Consider the following 24174-nt stretch of genomic DNA (forward strand, 5'->3'; position numbering starts at 1 on the left):
CAAACCCAAACCCTTGGGCCTTTTTTTTTTTTTTTTTTTTTTTCCACCTAGGCCTTTTTATTTCTTTTTAAGTAAAGGATAAAACTTATGTGCAATATATTAAGTTCTTCAAATTAGTTTCAAGCACATAGTTGTATTGCCATGGTATAGAAACAATGTTTTTTTTTAAGATAATTAAATTCAATACAAGCATATATTTGAATTAATGGTAAAATCTAATATATTATTCCTAAGGTACCGTACCAAAATATTGCATGCAAATAAAATGTATCACACAAAAGAACGGTATCACTTAGGCACATTTTGTTAGCTCTAGATTTTAGCATCTTAGGTTCCCCAGTCAAAGTTTGAGTTTGATTTCCTTTTAGAAAAAAAAAAAAAATGTATTAAAATATGGTTTTATTTCTCAGTCTCTTACAGGAAATCCTTCCTGATACTCAACGAGGATTCTTCTATTGATGCAATTGAGACCTTTCAAGCTTGGGCCTATGATGGAGATTGCATGTAGAAGTTCTAGTTCGAAATGTTAATCTATTTGGGTCAAGCCCACCTCCACCTCTCACTTTAACTAGGGCCGGCCTAAGCCCTAGGCAACTTAGGCCCAACTTAGGCTTAGGCATAAGGCCCCATCACAAATTTTTTTTTTATCTCTATAAAAAAGACTTATTCCCGTTGTAAAAGAACCAAAAAAATTTATATATATATATATATATATGAATTTTTTCCAAATGATTGTGCACTTTTATTTATTTACTAGTGATACTAAAAATATCACAAATTTTATTATAGGCTTACAAATTGACATATTACCAATTACAAAAAATTAATTCAAACATTAATTAATTACATTATTGAAGTTCATCAATCACAATTATTGTCACATCATATTTTAAATATTTTATAATAGTTTTAGCATATTTTTATTTATAATTTTCTAACAAAGTTTTCAAAATATGAGAATGGTAGAAACCTAACCCAAAAGATTTTTTTTTTTTTTTTAACAAAATAAAACACATATTTGTAGTTTTATTTGTTTACAATTGTTTATTTATTTTGTTGCTATTATCAATTAATGTATTTAGATTATTTTTGTTTTAAGATTGTCTTTTAATCTTGCCCTCTAGACGGAAATTCTAGCTCAGCCACTGCTCTACTTCCTTCTTCCTCTCCATCCAAACACCTTTCAATTTTAGCTTAGATTTTTGGTTTGGAGGATAGAGACAAGTCCATATGACCCATAGTTGTTTTGTAAGTTTCTAACATCATGTTTATCTAATGAAAAAAAAAAGAACTATACAAACATTTCGTCAATAAAAACCTAGAGGATACCATTGTACACCTTTGGTGTGATAGTTACTCCACAAGTGTAAGTGTTTGCGGGGTGTGGGGGGCAAGGGCCGGGGTTCAAGTCTCTAGAAAGGAGTTTCACACACATATATACTTAGATTAGACTAAAATAGAATTTCTATCTCGTATTAAAAAAATTTAAAAAAAAAAACAGAGGATTTTTATACTGATATTACATTTTTATTTCATATCATATGTCTTAATTTTGACATTGTTTTTTATCACAAAAAAAACCAACACATGTTTTTTGTCTGCAAATGCACAATTTCATTACTTGAGGACATTTTGTAGATCACAACAAATAAGCAACGCTAGCAACAATTGAGTTAGTAAGAGGGTGTTTAGATCGGTGAAAACTAAGTTATATAACTTAGTTTTCACCTAAAACTCAAAACATGTGGGACCCATGACAAAGATGGTTGTTTGGCATAATTTTTAAGTTACGTTCTCATCACTTAAAAGTCCGTTTAAATACTGCTTATTTTGCTGAAAACTAAAAATACTGTAACAAAATAATTTTTAAACATGTGAATAGTGCCGTGGGACCCATTTTTTAATGAAAATTTTGGTAAAAAAAGAAGTTTGTGGGACCATGAAACACAGAAACGTGGCCGCTATCCCAACGGTCACTAAAACTCAAAAAATTTGAGTTTGAGTGATGAAAATCAAGAACACCATTTTAGTGTTTCCAAATCATGAATTTTGAGTTTTAGGGTCCGTTTGGTTCCCGTAAAATATTTTCCGGAAAATAGGTATTTTCCGGAAATGTTATTTTCTGAAAAAGGAAAATATTTTCAAATATTTGGTTGTATTATGAAAATTGTTGTGAAAAATATTTTCATGTATTTGGGTGTATTAGGAAAATGCTATTTTCCGGCGACGACAACAACAACAACAACAGCAACAAATTGATTCCGGCAACAACAACAACAACAAAAAATTGATTTCGGCAACAACAACAACAACAACAACAACAATCAGTTCATCAAAAATAAAAACAACAAACGGCGATGGGTCTGGTTCGTGGATCGGCGAGCTCGAGGAGGCGATGGGTCTGGGTGAAGGCGATGGGTTGCTCGTGCTGTTGCTCGTGGGTCTGGGTCTGGGTGAAGGCAATGGGTTGCTCGTGGGTCTGGGTTCGTTGTGCTCGTGGTTCGTCGTGCTCGTGGGTCTGGGTCTGGGTGAAGGCGATGGGTTGCTCGTGGGTCTGGGTTGCTCGTGGGTCTGGGTTGCTCGTGGATCTGGGTGAAGGCGATGGATTTCTCGGATCAGAGGTGGAGGATGACTTCTCTCGGCATGGTCTCGACGTCGAGCTCCGGTGTCTTCTTCCTCAGATGGTCACCGGCGTTTTCTCTCTTTCGTTTCTCTCAATCAATTTCTCTGGCTCTGTTGTGTGTTTTCTTCTTCTTTTTCGTTCTCAATCAATTTCTCTCAGAGGCTCTATTTTGTGCGTGTATCTTGTGTGCGTTTTTGTGCGAGACCCGGAAATGGTTTGAAGGTAAAATAAAAGCGTAAAACCATTTCCGGGTCAAAGGGGAAAATATGGTCAAAGTTGAACCATATTTTCCAGAAATTAGCATTTCCCTTGCCTTCCAAACACATGGGTCAGGTGGTAAATGATTTCCTGAAATCATTTACCACCAAAACAAACGGACCCTAATGGCAAAAGTGTTATTATGATGCATTGGTGAAGCCCAATAGCAGTGTGTTGTCACGTCAAAAGCTAATCCCATTGGGCTATGTTTACCTATCTCTAACAATTTATTGGCTCTCATTCTCGAATACTATTGACATAACTTTTTTACATATTTCTAATAATTTGCCACAATAACAATTATGAAAAAAAAAGGGTCAAATATTTTGTGTCTATAAATTTTCTCAACAACAAATAGGCTTTCCAACTCGTAAAACTTTTCCTATTAACAAAAAAAACTGGTAAAACTTTTATTTTATCTTCTTTACAACAATAACAATAAAGCCTTATTCTCAAAATTTTGGGGTCAGCTATTATCTCAACAATTGATGGAGAGTCTGAATCCTGGAGACATGCAACCATTGTTACAGACAATAAATCCCCAACCACTTGATTCAGCAGTGATATTGTTTCTTCTTCTGCCTGCAATTCCCAACAACATATATATGTATGGTAAGAAAAGAAATCAAGATACAATAAAAACTAGATTCAAGCTTTTGTTTCCCAATGGCCAATAAATCATTTATTTATATTTATTATATTTAAGAGTTTTATCACCAAGAAAAGAACAGTAAAAGAAATATTGAACTAAGTAAAAAGATAAGGAGAAAAAAAAAATCATACATAAATGTTCAAAGAACAAATAAACTATATCCACAAACCTGAAAATGCTTAACTAAGATCAGAGAAGGAGAAAAAGAAGAGAAACAAAGGGTCAGAGATACTCCATGAAAATTTTTTCTAGTAACTCACTGATCCGATTTATGAGGCTAATTGATGTCTCAACAGCATAATTTTCATTTTCATGTCGTTTTATTCTGAGGATTGTTTTCTTCATCATTGCAAACAAAAAACCAGGGGCAGCACTTTGAAAATATCACCAAACCCAAGCTTTTATATAGATTGAATTGAAGTTACACTAACACCCCCAAGTTAGATAAATTACACTAACACCCCCTAGTTATGATGAAATTAGACTCACTTCGCATGTTTTTGAAGAAAGCACACTCCCTTTTTTCAAAAAAATAATAATAATACTCCACTCCCAAATAATTAAAATAATTGATACTTGATCCTTGAAAAAAAAATTATTTAGGACTAGAGTGTCAATTATTTTGATATTTTGAGGAGGAAAAAAAGGGACTTATGTCAAATATTTTGATATTTTGATGAGGAAAAAAGGGTTGCGAGTGTCAAATATTTTGATCTTTTAAGGACAAAGTGCTATTTCTTGAAAATTAGGTATAATAAATCAAATTTCACTATACTACATGGGTGATGGTGTAATTTATTGTAGGGATATTGAGCCTGAAAGCTCATCATTTATTCGTGTTAAGTCTGTGGCCCAATCCGAGGACAAGAGTTGTCCGAGGAAAGGGAGTCTTTATTAGAAAAGACTGTATTAGTAAATAGAGGTTAACTTTGACCATAACAGCTTAAGAAGATGGGCCGATGGTAAATACATCCTCGGCTGATTGATGCCGAGGATAGAAGGCTCTGTCTATCACTCAGGATGACGTTCTAAGAAATCTCGTTGTTGTTGATAAGTATTGTGGAGGTGGCAAATAGGAAAGTGCCCTAAAATATCTAAGAAGAAAGCTGTTGCCTCCGCATTAAATGCACTACAGCTAACTCTCTGGCCGCATTAATGTGAAGAGGATACTTGAACAATGTTGTTTCAGCCTTACAGCTACTATACAATGACATAGGAGACGGCCTGATGGAACAAGTATCAACATCAATTCTCCAGTATACACGTGTGAAGAGGATACAAAAAGGAGAGGAAGGCAACAAGAGGAGGGATCGGAATTGAAGAGAAAAAGACTGTAGCTTCCAAGAACTAAATTTGTAACCCAATTTAAGAACAATATATATAAGAACAAATATCATCAGACCTTTGCCGAGGACTATTTGTCTTCAGTACAATTCTTCTTCCTTTCATTCTCCTATCATCTGAACCCATTTTAGAGTTTGTTTGATTTACTAAAACCCAGTTTTCCAACTCATTCTCTATAAATTCATTATTTTGAGCTTTTTAGGCCTAAGTCCATCCATGTAGTGAGCTGAGAATTCAAATCTAGTCCTTACATTTATCTTTCTATTTTATATAATTAAAACTGGAGAAAGTTTGCAGTCACAAACATCTCAAAACATTTTCAAACAAGTTTGTTTTGAGTTGTGATAGGTCCCAATATAATTATTTTATTTTATTTTGGCACACCTCAATTAATTGTGACAATATTATGAGATTTTGTTATTATTGTGTGTTGTTAAGTCAACAAAATTATCTATATATACCATATATAACAACAACAAAATATATGACATTAAATTTTATATTTTCTTTGTTAACCTACGGTAACCCTCTTCCTTTCCTAGACCTGGGACTAATTGTGAACAAAATATATCACACCAAACACAAACACAAAGTTGAGAAACAAAATGAAAACTTTCACAAATGAAATAATGTCTTTAGGTATGAACACAACTTCAAGAGGGTAAACTGCCAAACTCTATCAGAATTGAGAATATTCACAAGATCACCGAATGTACTTTCAGTAATAATTCAAGAATAATGCTAGGGATTTCTCATTTCTACCCAAAAATAAAATAAAATAAAATAATAATGTTAGGGACACATAAAATTCAGTAAATTTTGTCACAACTTGTCACATAATAAATTGTAAGTAATGGAAGTAGTGGTTATGAGTTATTGAATTATGATATTGATGATTTGTGGATTTTTTGTTGTGTTGTATTTGGACTATGGAGGGGCTATGGGTTCAAAGAAAGGGTTACGTGATTAGTTTCTTTTGGGCTATTTGGACCAATCCAAAAATTTGAGGGGGGCCAACTATAAACTCTAAAATATGAACATGCAAATAAAATAGCTAAAAAAGTTTCTAAAAAAAAAAAAAGCTAATTTGAGAGAGAGAGAGAGAGAGAGAGAGAGAGAAGGGGGGGGGGATTTTTAAAAATAAGGATAAATTAATTAAATTAGGGGTATTTTCGAAAGTAAAAAAAGATTATAATTAACTCTCCGAATTCTCTTAATATATAGAGATAATATAATAATAAGCACTAATTTTAACATTTTTTTAGTATTTTTTATTTTTGTTTTTTCAAGTTAAATTGTGAAAGAGTAAACTTAGTAAAATAAGATAATGCTTATATCAAATCTGATTATTGGATTTTCTTTTAATATATATAAAATTTTAATTTTTTTATAGGTTTGATAGAATTTCAACCTATAACATCCATTCCATAATCAGTGGTTGAGCCATATACAATTTTTTCTAAGGAGGGGGAAAGCTAAATATATATTGTAGGGTCTATATTTGTGGCCCAAATCCCAAAGGTACGGAATATGAGCCCAACTAGCCCAATACAATGAATTTGTAGAGAGTGGATGAAAGAGCTGGGCTAATAGTGAACTAAGCAACGTCCAACAAAAGGTTCAACTGGTGAATAATTGCAAGAACAAACTTGAGACGTGGATCAATTCTTGTCCGAGGAGAAAAACTTTCATTTATATAATTCTTAGAGCTACAGTGAACCTTTCTTCTCTCTTCTTCTCTCTTTTTTCCGATCCCCCAATTATGTGAGGTCCTTTACATTTATATAGTTTTGTTCTTTTCCTATATTCATCGTACACTTGTTCTTAATCTAAGCATCCACTTCAGTCTCTGTCCCATCAAATATCTTCTTTAGCTCTCCATGAGTGGTGGTAGCTGAGGTTGCACTGTTCAGGGTCTTCTCCACATAAATGCGGCCAAAAAAGTTGCTGCAAAGCATTTAATGCAGTGGTAGCAGCTTTTTCCTTAGATATTTCTCTGTTCTTATCATCTTTATACGTGCATAAAGTTCATCCTTATCGTTGGAACTTCCTGGAAGATTGTCCAAGCTGCCCAGGTATTTGCTTGATAGTATTCTTCATATTCGAGAAAGATAAACTCCTCGGACGATATTTCTTTATCATTTCCTTACATGATCTTCTAGCCTGGGGCCTTTCCCAAGCCTTTGCTACTCCTCGGACGTACCTACATTTTCAAACAGGGCCCAAGGCCCAATATAAAAATTTGGGCTTTTACCCCCACATATATAATTTTTTTTTTTAGAATATTAAATATTTATCACACACACGGGGAGAGGGGAGAAGGGGTCTTAAAGAAACTAATAGTGGTGTATATTCAACATTTTTAATTTTTTTATAGGTTTGATAGAATTTCAATTTATGACATTTGCTCCATAATCAATGGTTGAGCCATATACAATTTTTTCTAAGGAGGGGGGAAGCTAAATATATATAATTTTTTTTTGAGAATATTAAATATTTAACACACACACAGGGAGAGGAGAGAAGGAGTCTTAAAGAAACTAACAATGATGTATATTCAAGAGGACCTAACTCTTATATACACAGTACATACTTTAAATCCAAAGAATAATACACGCGCATGCGCGCGTGCACACACACACACACACACATATATATTATCTGTTTATTTCTTATACATTAAATATTTGTAATTTTAATTTAACATATGATATTTTCTTACCTAAACAAAAATATTTACATCAAATAACATCTTTGCAAAAAAAGAAAAAGAAAAAAGAAGAGTAAGTCTTGACATGTTTAAAAGTATACAACTCAATTTAATAAAAATAAAATTACATATGGTATATATTAAATACACTTTAATTTAATGAACTATGTATGAAATAAGAGTAATCAGTGGGAATAAAAAATACATTAACCAACTATATAAATGCATTACATGTTTTTAGTAAAAATTTAGGTAGCTATAATTGAAATTTATATCTAAAATTATTATTCTTTTTGCCAAAAATACAAGGGAAAGAGAAGATTTTTGAAAAGTCAAAGCTCCTCCCTCCACCCATGGACCATGATGATTATTAAAAATTGCAATTGAAAGAGCATTTATAGCTGGGCTTGTAAATGCCAAATGTAAGCATATTTTAGTATTAAGGCCCAATTTGTCCCAACATCTGAAAGCCTAAACATGAAAATTTGTAAATTTTTTTGGCATAGTGCTATGATGGTACTGTAGCACTTTGCCAAAAGATTATATTAATATTTTATTCCTGCTTTTCTCTCTCATCACACAGTCTCTCATCTCTCTGTCTTTTGCTTCAAAAATAAAAAAATTTGTCTTTCTCTCTCTCACTCACTTTCCTCTCTTTCTCCCTCTTCTCTACAATCAACGGAGCTCCACCATGATCATTCACCATGATCATCCACCGTGATCGTCAACAGAGCTCCACCGTAATCGTATAGGATCGGAGGGGAGGTGGAGAAGCACCAAGCCACAAACGGAGAGAGTGATGAGAAAGGGAGACTGAGAGTGAAAACGGTATGGATAAAATTTTGAATTTGTGATATGTGTATTCAGATTTGTAGCGATGGGTTTTGCAATAATGGGTTTTGCAGCGATGTTAGCGGCGTGTTTTGCAGTGATGGGTTGCTCAAGATCGTTGCTGATGATGGGTTTTGTGTGTGTTTTGCAGTGAGGCATGGATTGATGAGTTTTGTGTGTGTTTTGCAGTGAGGTATGTATCTGATGGGTTTGTATCGGTGGGTTTTTTTTTTTGGTATGTCCAGCAGTGGTGGCTCTGGGTTTGGCCGCGGGGATGGGTTTTGGCCGTGGCTTTTTTTTTTCTTTGTTTTTTCTTGCTGGTGGTGGGTTTGTGACTGATGTGGTGGTGGTGATTTTTGGTGGTGGGTGGATGAGAAAGAGAGAAAAATAGAGAGACGGAGAACAGAGATGAAGAGAGAAGAGAGAGAGATTTTTTATATATATTATTTTATTATGTAATTTATATTATTTTAATATATTGTAGGTAAAAATAAAAATTGGAATGATGGGCGCGATGTAAAATGATATGGTATAAATGATAATGTAGATTTTGAGATAGTAAAATAGAATAGTTTGAAAATTCGGATGAGAATGCTGTAATGCATATATAATAGAATCTTTAACGGCATAAAAATTTATGTATTACATAAGTAATTTTTATTTTTGAGTATTTCTTCTTTTTTATTTTTCTCCTTTTATGTGTATTTGAAAGGAAGATCATACCAATTAATCAAACTTGTTGAAAACTTGATAAGGATTAAAGATTTTGCAATCCATTTTACCTTACTCATTTTTAGCTTTATCCAACTTAATAGAATTGAAACCCATCTAGCTGAAGTTGCCATGAGCCATTTTAGAGAAAGTATATAGACATAACAATTTTGACACTTGATGTTGTGGAAAATTGTCAATGGTAAATAAAAAATTAATATTAATGGTGGATCTAAATAAGAATCTGTAAAAATTTGTCAACTCATCTATTATAAAAAATTTTCCAAAAAATAAAAATAAAAACTTGTACGAAGAAATAAGAATATTATTGAATTTCTATCAAAAAAAGAATGTTATTGAATTTTTTTTGAATACGTTAGTAACTAGTATCACTTGCCCCTTAACTTTGAGTCTTTGACCAAGTTATGGTTTTAGATTCCTTTTTAAAAAAAGAAAAAAGAAAAAAGAAAAAAAGTCATGGTTTTAGACTTTATTATCACTCCAACGGTCCAACCTGCCCATGCGGGTTTCTCACCAGGCCCGCAGTTGAGTTTCCACTTTCCCCCACTTCTTCTTCTTCTTATTATTTTTTAACCCACGTACAGTTGAGTTTTGAAACAATCTCTTTTACATGATAGAGGTCCAAATAACAATTTATTTTAAAAATAGTAATTGATTTTTAATATGAATTTGAGATGGTGTTATTTATATATATTTTTGGAATAACTTCTTCTTCTTCTTTTTCTTCGCGTTTACATGATAGAGGTCCAAATTAAAAATATTAGTTGATTTATAATATGTATTAGAGATGGTGCTATTTATATATTTTTTGGAATGATAATACTTATACATTATACATACTGGCATGGACTTACAACTGAAATTATATTTTAAAAATACGATTTTAATTATAACGAAAATGTATAATTTAGCATGTTTAATAATAATTAGTGTATTTTCTAAGCACGTAGTTCATCTATACCCTAATTAAAGATAACATAAATTTAACATATATTTATTAATTTTAATAAGTTGTAATCCACTGTACGCAACTAGGGGGGGGGGGCAATGGCCCCCCCTGCCCCTTAATGGGTCCATCCCTACTAGCCTTATCACACACGCTTTGTGCGTGCGATGAGGTTCTATTTTTTTATTTTTTTATTTTATTTTTTGTTAGGGTTTAGTATCTTAATTTTTCGTTCATCACAATTTGAAAAAATAGATAGGATTTTTTTTTCCTGAAGAGAATGAGATTCCTATTTCAATTAGAAGCTTTTGCGTGTTTATACAAATCCAAATTGATAATGTAATACATCCAAAAAAAAATGATAATGTAATAGTTTAAAATAGAAACGTGGGATAGTTTAGCCTAACACATTTTTTTTTTTAATTTTTATTTTAATGTGGGATAGTTTTTTCTTTTTGTTTGGTGGGTGAAGTTATTTATTTATTTATTTTTTGAACGTGGGTAGTGGGAAGTTATTTATTTATTTATTTATTTTGTGATCAACGTTGATTATCTAGTGGGGAGTTAATATCAAGCAAGTTTTTTTTCTTTTGATTTTTGTCTATTTATGGTTTTAACCTCAATTTGTATTTTTAAAAATAAGGATAAATTAATTAAATTAGGGGTATTTTTGAAAGTAAAAAAAGATTATAATTAACTCTCTGAATCCTCTTAATATATTGAGATAATATAATAATAAGCACTAATTTTAACATTTTTTTAGTATTTTTTATTTTTGTTTTTTCAAGTTAAATTGTGAAAGAGTAAACTCAGTAAAATAAGATAATGCTTATATCAAATCTGATTATTGGATTTTCTTTTAATATATATAAACTTTTTAATTTTTTTATAGGTTCGATAAAATTTCAACCTATAACATCCATTCCATAATCAGTGGTTGAGCCATATACAATTTTTTCTAAGGAGGGGGAAAGCTAAATATATATTGTAGGGTCTATATTTGTGGCCCAAATCCCAAAGGTACGGAATATGAGCCCAACTAGCCCAATATAATGAATTTGTAGAGAGTGGGTGAAAGAACTAGGCTAATAGTGAACTAAGCAACGTCCAACAAAAGGTTCAACTGGTGAATAATTGCAAGAACAAACTTGAGACGTGGATCAATTCTTGTCCGAGGAGAAAAACTTTCATTTATATAATTCTTAGAGCTACAGTGAACCTTTCTTCTCTCTTCTTCTCTCTTTTTTCCGATCCCCCAATTATGTGAGGTCCTTTACATTTATATAGTTTTGTTATTTTCCTATATTCATCGTACACTTGTTCTTCATCTAAGCATCCACTTCAGTCTCTGTCCCATCAGATATCTTCTTTAGTTCTCCATGAGTGGTGGTAGCTGAGGTTGCACTGTTCAGGGTCTTCTCCACATAAATGCGGCCAAAAAAGTTGCTGCAAAGCATTTAATGCGGTGGTAGCGGCTTTTTCCTTAGATATTTCTCTGTTCTTATCATCTTTATTTGTGCATAAAGTTCATCCTTATCGTTGGAACTTCTTGGAAGATTGTCCAAGCTGCCCAGGTATTTGCTTGAAAGTATTCTTCATATTCGAGAAAGATAAACTCCTCGGACGATATTTCTTTATCATTTCCTTACGTGATCTTCCAGCCTGGGGCCTTTCCCAAGCCTTTGCTACTCCTTGGACGTACCTACATTTTCAAACAGGACCCAAGGCCCAATATACAAATTTGGGCTTTTACTCCCACATATATAATTTTTTTTTTAGAATATTAAATATTTATCACACACACGGGGAGAGGGGAGAAGGCGTCTTAAAGAAACTAATAGTGGTGTATATTCAACCTTTTTAATTTTTTTTATAGGTTTGATAGAATTTCAATTTATGACATTTGCTCCATAATCAATGGTTGAGCCATATACAATTTTTTCTAAGGAGGGTGGAAGCTAAATATATACAATTTTTTTTTGAGAATATTAAATATTTAACACACACACAGGGAGAGGAGAGAAGGAGTCTTAAAGAAACTAACAATGATATATATTCAAGAGGACCTAACTCTTATATACACAGTACATACTTTAAATCCAAAGAATAATACACGCTCATGCGCGCATGCACACACACACACACACACACATATATATTATTTGTTTATTTCTTATACATTAAATATTTGTAATTTTAATTTAACATATGATATTTTCTTACCTAAACAAAAATATTTACATCAAATAACATCTTTGCAAAAAAAGGAAAAAGAAAAAAGAAGAGTAAGTCTTGACATGTTTAAAAGTATACAACTCAATTTAATAAAAATAAAATTACATATGGTATATATTAAATACACTTTAATTTAATGAACTATGTATGAAATAAGAGTAATCAGTGGGAATAAAAAATACATTAACCAACTATATAAATGCATTACATGTTTTTAGTAAAAATTTAGGCAGTTATAATTGAAATTTATATCTAAAATTATTATTCTTTTTGCCAAAAATACAAGAGAAAGAGAAGATTTTTGAAAAGTCAAAGCTCCTCCCTCCACCCATGGACCATGATGATTATTAAAAATTGCAATTGAAAGAGCATTTATAGCTGGGCTTGTAAAATTTAAATGCCAAATGTAAGCATATTTTAGTATTAAGGCCCAATTTGTCCCAACATCTGAAAGCCTAAACATGAAAATTTGTAAATTTTTTTGGCACAGTGCTATGATGGTATTGTAGCACTCTGCCAAAAGATTATATTAATATTTTATTCTTGCTTTTCTGTCTCATCACACAGTCTCTCATCTCTCTGTCTTTTGCTTCAAAAATAAAAAATCTGTCTTTCTCTCTCTCAGTCACTTTCCTCTCTTTCTCCCTCTTCTCTACAATCAACGGAGCTCCACCATGATCATTCACCGTGATCATCCACCGTGATCGTCAACAGAGCTCCACCGTAATAATCAACAGTAGATAGGATCGGAGGGGAGGTGGAGAAGCACCAAGCCACAAATGGAGAGAGTGATGAGAAAGGGAGACTGAGAGTGAAAACGGTATGGATAAAATTTTGAATTTGTGATATGTGTATTCAGATTTGTAGCGATGGGTTTTGCAATAATGGGTTTTGCAGCGATGTTGGCGGCATGTTTTGCAGTGATGGGTTGCTCAAGATCGCTACCGATGATGGGTTTTGTGTGTGTTTTGCAGTGAGGCATGGATTGATGAGTTTTGTGTGTGTTTTGCAGTGAGGTATGTATCTGATGGGTTTGTATTAGTGGGTTTTTTTTTTTGGTAAGTCCAGTAGTGGTGGCTCTGGGTTTGGCCGTGGGGATGGGTTTTGGCCGTGGCTTTTTTTTTTCTTTGTTTTTTCTTGCTGGTGGTGGGTTTGTGACTGATGTGGTGGTGGTGATTTTTGGTGGTGGGTGGATGAGGAAGAGAGAAACATAGAGAGACAGAACAGAGATGAAGAGAGAAGAGAGAGAGATTTTTTTTATATTATTTTATTATGTAATTTATATTATTTTAATATATTGTAGGTAAAAGATGAAGAGAGAAGAGAGAGAGATTTTTTTTATATTATTTTATTATGTAATTTATATTATTTTAATATATTGTAGGTAAAAATAAAAATTAGAATGATGGGCGCAATGTAAAATGGTATGATATAAATAATAATGTAGATTTTGAGATAGTAAAATAAAATAGTTTGAAAATTCGGAAGAGAATGCTGTAATGCATATATAATAGAATCTTTAACTGTATAAAAATTTATGTATTACATAAGTAATTTTTATTTTTGAGTATTTCTTCTTTTTTATTTTTCTCCTTTTATGTGTATTTGAAAGGAAGATCATACCAATTAATCAAACTTGTTGAAAACTGGATAAGGATTAAAGATTTTGCAATCCATTTTACCTTACTCATTTTTAGCTTTATCCAACTTAATAGAATTGAAACCCATCTAGCTGAAGTTGCCATGAGCCATTTTAGAGAAAGTATATAGACATAACAATTTTGACACTTGATGTTGTGGAAAATTGTCAATGGTAAATAAAAAATTAATATTAATGATGTATCTAAATAAGAATCTATAAAAATTTGTCAACTCAACTATCATAAAAAATTTTCTAAAAAAAAATAAAAACTTGTACGAAGAAATAAGAATATTATTGAATTTCTATCTAAAAAAGAATGTTATTGAATTTTTTTTGAATACGTTAGTAACTAGTATCACTTGCCCTTTAACTTTGAGTCTTTGACCAAGTTATGGTTTTAGATTCCTATTTAAAAAAAGAAAAAAGAAAAAAGAAAAAAAGTCATGGATTTAGACTTTATTATCACTCCAACCTGCCCAAGCGGGTTTCTCACCAGACCCGCAGTTGAGTTTCCACTTTCCCCCACTTCTTCTTCTTCTTATTATTTTTTAACCCACGTACAGTTGAGTTTTGAAACAATCTCTTTTACATGATAGAGGTCCAAATAACAATTTATTTTAAAAATAGTAATTTATTTTTAATATGAATTTGAGATGGTGTTATTTATATATATTTTTGGAATAACTTCTTCTTCTTCTTTTTCTTCGCGTTTACATGATAGAGGTCCAAATTAAAAATATTAGTTGATTTATAATATGTATTAGAGATGGTGCTATTTATATATTTTTTGGAATGATAATACTTATACATTATACATACTGGCATGGACTTACAACTGAAATTATATTTTAAAAATACGATTTTAATTATAACGAAAATGTATAACTTAGCATGTTTAATAATAATTAGTGTATTTTCTAAGCACGTAGTTCATCTATACCCTAATTAAAGATAACATAAATTTAACATATATTTATTAATTTTAATAAGTTGTAATCCACTGTACGCAACTGCACATAAACAGCGTGTGTGTATCCAAACATGAGGAATAATTTTTTGTATTTGTTCTTCCTTTTTTTTTTTTTTTTTGGTTCTTTAAATGACAACTTTTGCGTGGAAGTTTCGCTTGTAGAGTTTTATTATTGAAAAAAGGACAATTATTGTCAAAGTCAATCCTAAAGTGTGGCGATTAAATCCATGATTTACTTACATAAATATACTTTATGCTTGCTTTTGTTCGGTAAATCATTATCATTATCATATTCATCTTCTTGAGAATTTGGTTGAAGCTTATACATATAAAAAAGTGATGACTATGAGCTTTCCTCCAATTCAGCATGTTCTTGATAGAAATGGCCGTTTGGTCCAAGCCAAGGAGTCCCAAGTACACTCCTACAGCGGATTCAGCTATCCTGGAGTCCGCAATATGGAAATGGAAGAGGCCCAGAATGCATTCAAAAGTTTCAATGATGTGGTTAGTTCCACAATGAAATGGACTACAATAGCTTCTCTTGGTAAGCCATTAGAAATGTTTGAATCCTGCATATATGTTTTCTTGGCTGCTGTCTATTATATGAATCCTACAACTTGTTTCTAATAAAAAAAGAGGTTGTTAAGTTGTGTCTTATGTTTATTTATTTATTATTATTTTTTGATGAATTAAAAATGGATAAGGAGGGCAATTTAAGTTAGCGTATTCCATTTGAGTTTGACCATAGTAGATTTTTTATGTTTATTCAATTTTGGTCTCTCAATGATGTTTAAACATTTATAGGTTTTTTTTTGGGCGTGTTTTTAATTTTTATTTTAAAAACAACAAGTTACCCAAGGAGGGAATCAGACCCTTTTCTGCTATCCTGTGATATATACTATCATTGAAAGATCGAACACAAGCATCTAGGACCTTGTATGTGGTTGTTTTCTGTTGTAATTTTGTCTTAGGGTTCCAAATATCTACTGCTCATGGTAGGGTCTACTATTAGAGCAATACACACAAAATTCATGGTCTAAAAACCTAGAAACCATGATAGAGAAAATTTAAGAGCATAAGAGAGAGGGAGAGTTTTCTTCTACTTTTATCTTTTGCATCAATTACACAAATTACACCCCTTTATAACCCACCCCAAGTGACATGTATATATGTTACATATGGTTAATCCATTAAATAGGTCTTGCCCACTAATGGGTGACCTGGTTAGCCAAGCTTGACCAACTTCTAACAATCATAAATATGTATCCCCTAAAATATAGGATATTGTCACCATGGACTACCATGGTTTTGTAATATCATAGTCTATTACGGTTTTAGGTTACCATCCATACTAAACCTAAGTATTTTTATATGTACCACATATTGATAAATTTATTGTAACACACAATTCAATATAACAAAATATAGTTGCTTTGGGTTTTTTGTTGTAAACATGGGCCATTACGTCAAACCATGTTTCCATTCTCTCCTTCTACATCTTTTTATATTCTACGTCCCTCCATTGCTTAAGTTAAACAAACATTGTTCTATGTAGTTCATTTGTAATCCCACCATGATATGTTAAACTGGACATATTTGACATGCTACTTATTACACATCCCATGCTTTGTATTATTCTTAAAACTTTATATATTTAATAATTTTTGTATGTGATTTAAATTTGAAAAAAAAAAAAAAAAAAAACTAAGATTAACCCAAGCATTCTACTTATTAGATTTTTCCCTTAATAAGGATGTCCAAATTCCAAAACTCTTCAAATATCTTACTATTCTCCTGGGTGTGTGTAGTTCTACTGTCCCACACACATTAAATAATAACGCAGAAGAATCTTTTGAGGATGAACCTAATATATTAAACAGAAGTTTCAAACCTAGAATCTCATGTGGCTTTAGAAATCACTAGGCTAATCACTTGAGGTTCTAATAGATTAATTGTTTTTATTCCTAAAGTATATAGTTTAACAAATAGCAAAGTCATAGTTTTTTTTAGAAAAAGAAAAACCACAATTCAAAGCAATATAATTAAAGCAATAAAAAGAACACAATAGCAGTTCTTCAAAGTTAGTTTATTGTTTTTATTTTTAACAATATCGCTCAAATGAGGGTTGAGTGAACTTACTGTCTTGATCACTTTAATTAAGCGAGTCTTCTATGACTTGAAATCTTTAAGCAACTTAATTATTAATTTGACATATTACAAAACAACCATGAATACACTGTCATTAACAATTGGTTTGACACAAAAATACGCCAACATAGAACATACACCTAAATCCCAACAAAATGTATTTCATGTTTTATATATGGCAGGTTCACATGAGGTTCATACTTGGTCTACAGTATCCCGTATCCGGGTATTCTTCTATTTTTTGTGTAATTATTAGTTTAAGTAAACCTTTAATTGCAAACTTAAAAATTTATATATTATATATGTAACTTATATTTTTGAGTATTTTCTTCTTTTATTTGAAAGGAAGAAAATAGGAATATACCAAAGTTTATTTATTTATTTAAATTTATTTCGTATGTAAAAAGAAAAGAAAAGAAAGAAAGATGAACTATACCGATTAATCCGACTCGTTAAAAATTGGATACGGATCAAAGATTTTAAAACCAATTTCGGCCCTACTCATTTTTAGCCCATACCCCACCGAATCGAATCTAAAGCCGTCCAAGTCTACTGGTTTGCCAAGACTTGCTGAAATTAACATGAGCCCTTTTAATTTGACCAAGTCATGGTTTTAGACTTTTAAAATCACTCCTAGCTTCACACGCACACGCCCACGCCCACGCGGGTTTCTCAATTGAGTTTCGAGACAATATTTTTTCCAGGAAAAACCTGTTGATCCACATACGGCCAAAATGAGCTAAACTTGTGATTAAAGAAAAAAAAACAAAAACGTTAACGAATGTTATGAAAAAATGATAAACCAATTAATTATATTGACAGATTTTTCTATTTCCTATAAAAATAATATTAAAATTTTCCTCATATAGTTTATTAACCATTCATAACATAATTTATTAACGATTTTCTTAAGAGTATCTAAGAAAAAACAGGTTTGTTACACAAGTGCGGATCCACACACCGTCGAAATGAACTAAACTAAACTTGTGATGATTTCAAAAACATGACCCTGAAAATCATGTAAATTTATCATATATTTATTAGTTTTAAGTCAGAATCATAAACGGTGTATCCAAACATAAGAAAGGAGTTTTTTTTTTTTTTTGGCTCTTTAAGACAACGTTTGCTAGGAAGTTTCGTTTGGAGACTTTTTTTAAGTTTTAGGATTGAAAACGCGTTATATAGTCAAAGTCAAGATCATATGTGGTGGCAAATCCATGATTTACTTACATATATTTTATGCTTGCTTTTGTAACGTGATCATTATCATTATCATCATTATCATATTCATCTTCTTGAGAGAATTTGGTTGAAGCTTATACCTATAGAAAAGTGATGACTAGGAGCCTTCCTCCAATTCAGTTTGTTTTTGATAGTCATGGCCATTTGATTGGTGCCAAGGATTCCCAAGTGGACTCCTATGGTGGATTCAGCAATATGGACGATGAGGCCCAGAATGTTTTCAAAAATTTCAATGATGGGGTTAGTTCCACAATGAAATGGGCTACAATAGCTTCTATTGGTAAGCTATTTGAAGTGTTTGAATCATCATGCATATATGTTCTGTTGTTGGTTACTGTTTCAGTTGTTGCGTCTAAGTCTAACCAAAAAAGAGTTTGCTGTTTTATGTTTATATTTATTCAGTTTCAGTCTCTCAATGATGTTTCAGCTTTCAGTTTTTTTTTTTTTTTGTGTGTGTGTGGGAAAAGTACTGTCAGTTCTAAAAATGTTAGTTGGCACTTAAATTGAAGTTACACAAGGAGGGAATCAAACCCTTCTCTGCTATCCTAAGATAGTATCTTTGAAAGATGGAATACATGCATCTATGACCTTGTATATGGTTGTTTTACATTGTAAATTTGCCTTAGTGTTCCAAATATCTACTGCTCATGGTGGGGTTTGCTATTAGAGAAGGCACACAAAATCCAGAGTCTAAAAACCATAATAGAGAGAATCTAAGAGCATAAGAGAGAGAGGGAGAGTTTTCTTCTGCCTTTTTCTTTTGCATTTACTACACAAATTACACCCCTTTATAACACACCCCCAAGTGATAGAGAGCATGTCCCTTTATATATGTTACATGGGGAGTTAATTAAATAAATAGGTCCTAACTAGTAATGGGCGACTTGGTTTGCCAAGTTCGACCAACTTCTAACAATCATAAATATGTTTTCCCCTAAAATATAGGATATTGCTAGCAAGGACTACCATGGTTTTGTAATACCATATGTTGTCGGGTTTTAGCCTTTAAGTTTACCATACTAAACGTAATGTGCTCTTATGCTAAACCTAAGGTTGTCGTGGCAAGTGACGACAACACCCATAGGGAAAGAGTTAAGAAAAACATTGTTTTACCTTGGAACTTATGTTTTGTGAACAAACAGAAAGCCAAATAATGATTGAAGAAGAAAGTGAGAGAACTAGAAATGTGAGGTAGAAAGTAGAAACATATTTTTCTTCAATTCTTTCTCAAGATGTGATTTGGCACTTGCTACATCATCAAATTCTTTTATAGTTAGAAGAAACGGCTCATTAAAAAAAAAAATACAAGGAGATAAGTATCACAAAGTTAACTGCAATGGAGCTCAATGTTTAAGGGTATACTGTAATTTTCCCTTCATGAAAAAACACCATTACTTTTGGAAATGTTGTTACTTAAAAATTCTTACCCAAAATTAATTTTTTCCTGAATTTGAGTGTACAAATTTGTATGGCATAATTGAATTATAATTCTCCTCCAATTTTCAGTTTCAGGTGTGGTGGTGATGGTTGCAATTGTAGCCATAGTATATGCCATTATTGATTGTTTGAGGAAGGCAGGGACTGCAATTCCAACTTATGCCAGGTTAGCCACTGCAGACACTGATAAAGCTTCAAATCCACATTCATCATCCCAAGACATCGAAAAAGCAGAAACACCACTTTTCCCAGTACTTAGAGATTCACAAGTCGAGCATGCAACCATGGAGAGATTCCTCAGCAACATGGCAAGAGAAAAGCCCATCAGGTTCTCACCTAAACAACTTGCAGAATTCACAGAAAATTACTCCACCATATTGGGTTCAGGAGGTTTTGGTGTAGTCTTCAAAGGGCAATTCCCAAATGGAATGCAAGTGGCTGTCAAAGTGCTTAATGGTGAATTGAATAAGCGAGTTGAAGAGCAGTTTATGGCAGAAGTAAGCACCATGGGAAGAACCTACCATATCAACTTAGTTAGACTCTATGGTTTTTGCTTCGACCCCATGATGAGAGCACTTGTTTACGAGTGCATGGAAAATGGTAGCCTTGACAACTTCTTGTTCCGCGAGAACAGCCAAGAGATGTTGGAATGGGAGAAGCTTTATGACATTGCAGTTGGAACTGCAAAAGGGATTGCTTATTTGCATGAGGAATGTCAACAAAGAATTATTCACTATGATATAAAGCCAGGAAATGTACTTCTTGATAAAAATTTGAATCCAAAAGTTGCTGATTTTGGATTAGCAAAGCTTTGTAACAGAGGAAGTAGTCACTTACTATTAACAAATGGCAGAGGAACACCAGGATATGCTGCTCCTGAGCTCTGGAAGCCTTATCCTGTGACTCACAAGTGTGATGTTTACAGCTTTGGAATGCTGCTCTTTGAAATTGTGGGGAGGAGAAGAAATTTTGATGAGAATCAAACTGAGTCACGACAATGGCTTCCACGATGGACATGGGACATGTTTGACAATTCTGAATTAGCAGTTATGATGTCACTTTGTGGGATTGAAGAGAAGGACAAAGAAAAGGCAGAGAGGGTGATAATGGTGGCTCTGTGGTGTGTTCAGTATTCACCTGATGACAGACCTCTAATGAGCACTGTGGTGAAGATGTTGGAGGGAAGCATGGAAATTACTCCACCACCTTTTCCTTTTGAGCACATGGTATCTCCTAACCCAACTATGAACCTAGATAATGGAAGCAATGGGGGTTCGTATACTACATCAATATCATCATCGAGTGCAAACACTCTTGAGCAATCTAATTCCAAACCTGTGCATAGAACTTTTGAGATTGAACTAGCTACTTAGTCTATAGTTACTCAGATTATGGTGGTATATTTTTCTCAAAAAAAGAAAAGAAAAGAAAAAGATTATGGTTGTATATGTATCTATATGTATGCAGATGTATAACATTCTTTAATAATTTTTACATACATGATACACAATTGCATTGTTCATGAATTGACATCAATGCCATGACATATATACAATGAAAAGTGTTTCAAAGGTTTTTTACTTGAGAAGAGATTAAAATGAATATGATATAAATTGTTGTTAGCCGGTTCAACCCTACCAAACCAACCAACAATGGTCAAGGGTAGTCTAGTGTGGGTTTTGATTCTTTCGTCTTTTTCTTTTTCCTTTTGTTAACTCTATGATATGATGTTTAGATTCTATAATTTGACAAGAAAGAAAATTTCTTAAGTATACACAAATAGAGGATTACCAAGTTGAAGAAGGTAAGTCAGAGGTGAATCTTCTTTAAGAATAATAATAATAACTCATAATAACGCTGGCCCTTTTGTGTGTGTGTGTGTGTGTATTTGTGATAAATGGAGAACTGTAAGAGGCAGATGACAGCAACACAGTTCAGATATCATACACTAAATCTGAGAAGACTTTGAGGCAGGGGTTGTACAAACAAAACCATGAAAGAAATTTAAATTACTGATAAATTTCACAATGGATCTACTTAGGTACAGATCAATAAGAAAAATGTAGTCCAAACAATTTTCCACTTCATAGCATAGAAGACGGAAATTTTGGACACAGTTTGCTTAGCAGTCATGTCATGTTCAGAAAGGCACAGATTACTTCTAACTGAGTAGAGACACAAGTTTGCTAATCTTGCTCCAGTGTTAATCCTTGAAAGATCAAATACATGTATCTATAACCTTGGCACTTAAAAACAAACTAACAAACCATGATAGACTCATAAATTAGGGATATAAAGGTGATGGACAAAAGTTAGGTACAGTATCTTAGGTACTGTTCCTTAACTTCCCTTTTCAAGATTTAGCCATATGACTACTTAACTAAAAGATACACTTCTATTCTATAAAAAAAAATCCACATGGCAGAATCTTAAAAAGGGAGTCTAAGGAATAGCACCTAAGTACTGTACCTAAGTCTTGCTCTAAAGGTGATATATATTGGGTTTTTTTTTTATTTTTTATTTTTTGGTAGNGTGCTGGGCTGAAATAATCTTAAGTTGGGTTTTCAAAGCTTTGAGGGGAAAGGGTCTTAGATTCTTTTGTTTGCAAGGTGGCTTGGGCAGCTTCTGAGCATCACATATGGTTGCAAATAAATTTTGGAGAGAGCATCATTCAAACCATCAAATGGGATGTGAAATCTAGAGCTGGTTGCTGCATGAAGTCTTAAGACTCTGCCGACAGAATAGGACCGAATATGACTAAATTGGACTGAATAGAAGCAAAGTTGACCACATGACCAAATTGGACTGAATAGAAGCAAAGTTGACAGAATATAACCAAATTCGACCGAATAGGACTAAATTGGACTTAATAGGACCAACATGGACCGAATTGAACTAAGTAGAAAGAATAGACTGAACAGGACCGAATACGACCAAATTGGACAGAATAGAACTACATTGGACCGAATAGGACTAAATTGGAGTGAAGAGAACAGAATAAACAGAATTGGACCGAATAGTACCAAAGTGGACCAAAATAAGACCGAATAAGACCACTCTGGACCGAAGAGGATATGATGGACTGAATTAGACCAAAGTGGACTGAATAAGACCAACGTGGACTGAATAGGACTGATGTGGACCAAATTAGACCGAAATGAACCAAATAGGACCAAAATTGACATAAATGACCAAATAGGACCAAAGTAGACAATGCTTGAAGCAAATGTTACATTTTCTATATTACATTATTATACCTTATTACAAAATAATTATAAATCCATTACAGGAAGATTTAGCTATTTCTCTCTCTCCCTGCACATTACTTGTATCATATATCCAATGAATCATTAATTATTATATACCATTATTTGGGGAAGCGAAATTTTTAATTATCAATTTTGAAAAAATGCAGAATTTTTGAATGAGAAAATTTGTCAATATTTTTTCTTTCAAATATTTCAATAAGGAATACAATGTTCATTTCTTAAATCAAATAGTTGGAATTATTGAATCAAATTTTGCAAGAAAAATAATATATTTTATAAATAACAGTTTTATACTAGTCAATTAAAAGTTCACTTACATTAATCTACACCTAGTTAAAAACTCTTTTGGTGGGGTTTGGATTGGGCGTCTGCGTTTATAAGTTTGCGTTTTCTTCTCTTTTTTTCTTTTTCTTCTTTTTTTTTTCCCTGCGCATGAATAGTAACATCACATGGGTTCACTATACAGGGGATAAAAATCACTGTTTACGTACATAGCACTGTTCACACACTAAAAAATATTAAAAATGAGTCCCATGATACTATTCACATATTTAAAAATCATTTTGCTACAGTATTTTCAGTTTTTAGTTTCAGCAACAATAAATTCTATCCAAACGGATCTGCAGAGATTGAATCTCAAATCTCTTATTCAACAATCATAGACTTTACTAGTTGACCTAACTGAAACCCACAAAACCGCCCTTTTATTGTTATGCTATTTCATTTTCTTTTCTTTTCCTTTATCATTGGATTTGGGTATTACAATTTACACATGTAGATGCTCCAAGTCCAAAGTTTTTGCAATGTGGGCCAAACGTAGCCCTCATTAGTTGACACGGTGCACTTTGCTCTTTTGCGCTTTTGTTATTCTAATGATTGGAGAAATGAATATATTTGGGCCCTGGGAGAATATATTAGATTTTGCTATTGTTGTGAACCGATTTGGGTATTTGAAGAGTCTGCTTAGGTGATGATTATTGATTTGGATAAATACTGATTATCATCTTGATTTTAATTGGAATCTGTATTCGTTTGTTTGATTTTGTTATAGGAAATGGAGGACATGACCAACATGAGAACAGAATCAAACATAAATCGAAGAGGATTGATTGATGAGGCTTATAGGTGTGGTTCT

The 24174-nt window shown here is 32.5% G+C and overlaps 1 protein-coding gene and 1 long non-coding RNA gene across 2 annotated transcripts; both read left to right on the plus strand.

The window, feature by feature from the left end:
* Nucleotides 1–8167: 8167 nt before the first annotated feature.
* On the plus strand, nt 8168–8998 carry LOC136064238 (uncharacterized). The gene is made up of 2 exons (XR_010625905.1): nt 8168–8415; nt 8570–8998. It is a non-coding gene; the product is annotated as an uncharacterized LOC136064238 (long non-coding RNA).
* A 9342-nt stretch (nt 8999–18340) lies between these two features.
* On the plus strand, nt 18341–21350 carry LOC112011967 (rust resistance kinase Lr10). The gene is made up of 2 exons (XM_024044315.2): nt 18341–18613; nt 19840–21350. The coding sequence occupies exons 1-2, from the start codon at nt 18427–18429 to the stop codon at nt 21141–21143; spliced, it is 1491 nt and encodes a 496-aa protein (XP_023900083.1). The 5' UTR covers nt 18341–18426; the 3' UTR covers nt 21144–21350.
* Nucleotides 21351–24174: the final 2824 nt, after the last annotated feature.

The sequence above is a fragment of the Quercus suber genome, unplaced genomic scaffold, assembly GCF_002906115.3.
Source record: "Quercus suber isolate HL8 unplaced genomic scaffold, Cork oak 2.0 scaffold_650, whole genome shotgun sequence".
In the NCBI taxonomy this organism is placed as follows: Eukaryota; Viridiplantae; Streptophyta; class Magnoliopsida; order Fagales; family Fagaceae; genus Quercus; species Quercus suber.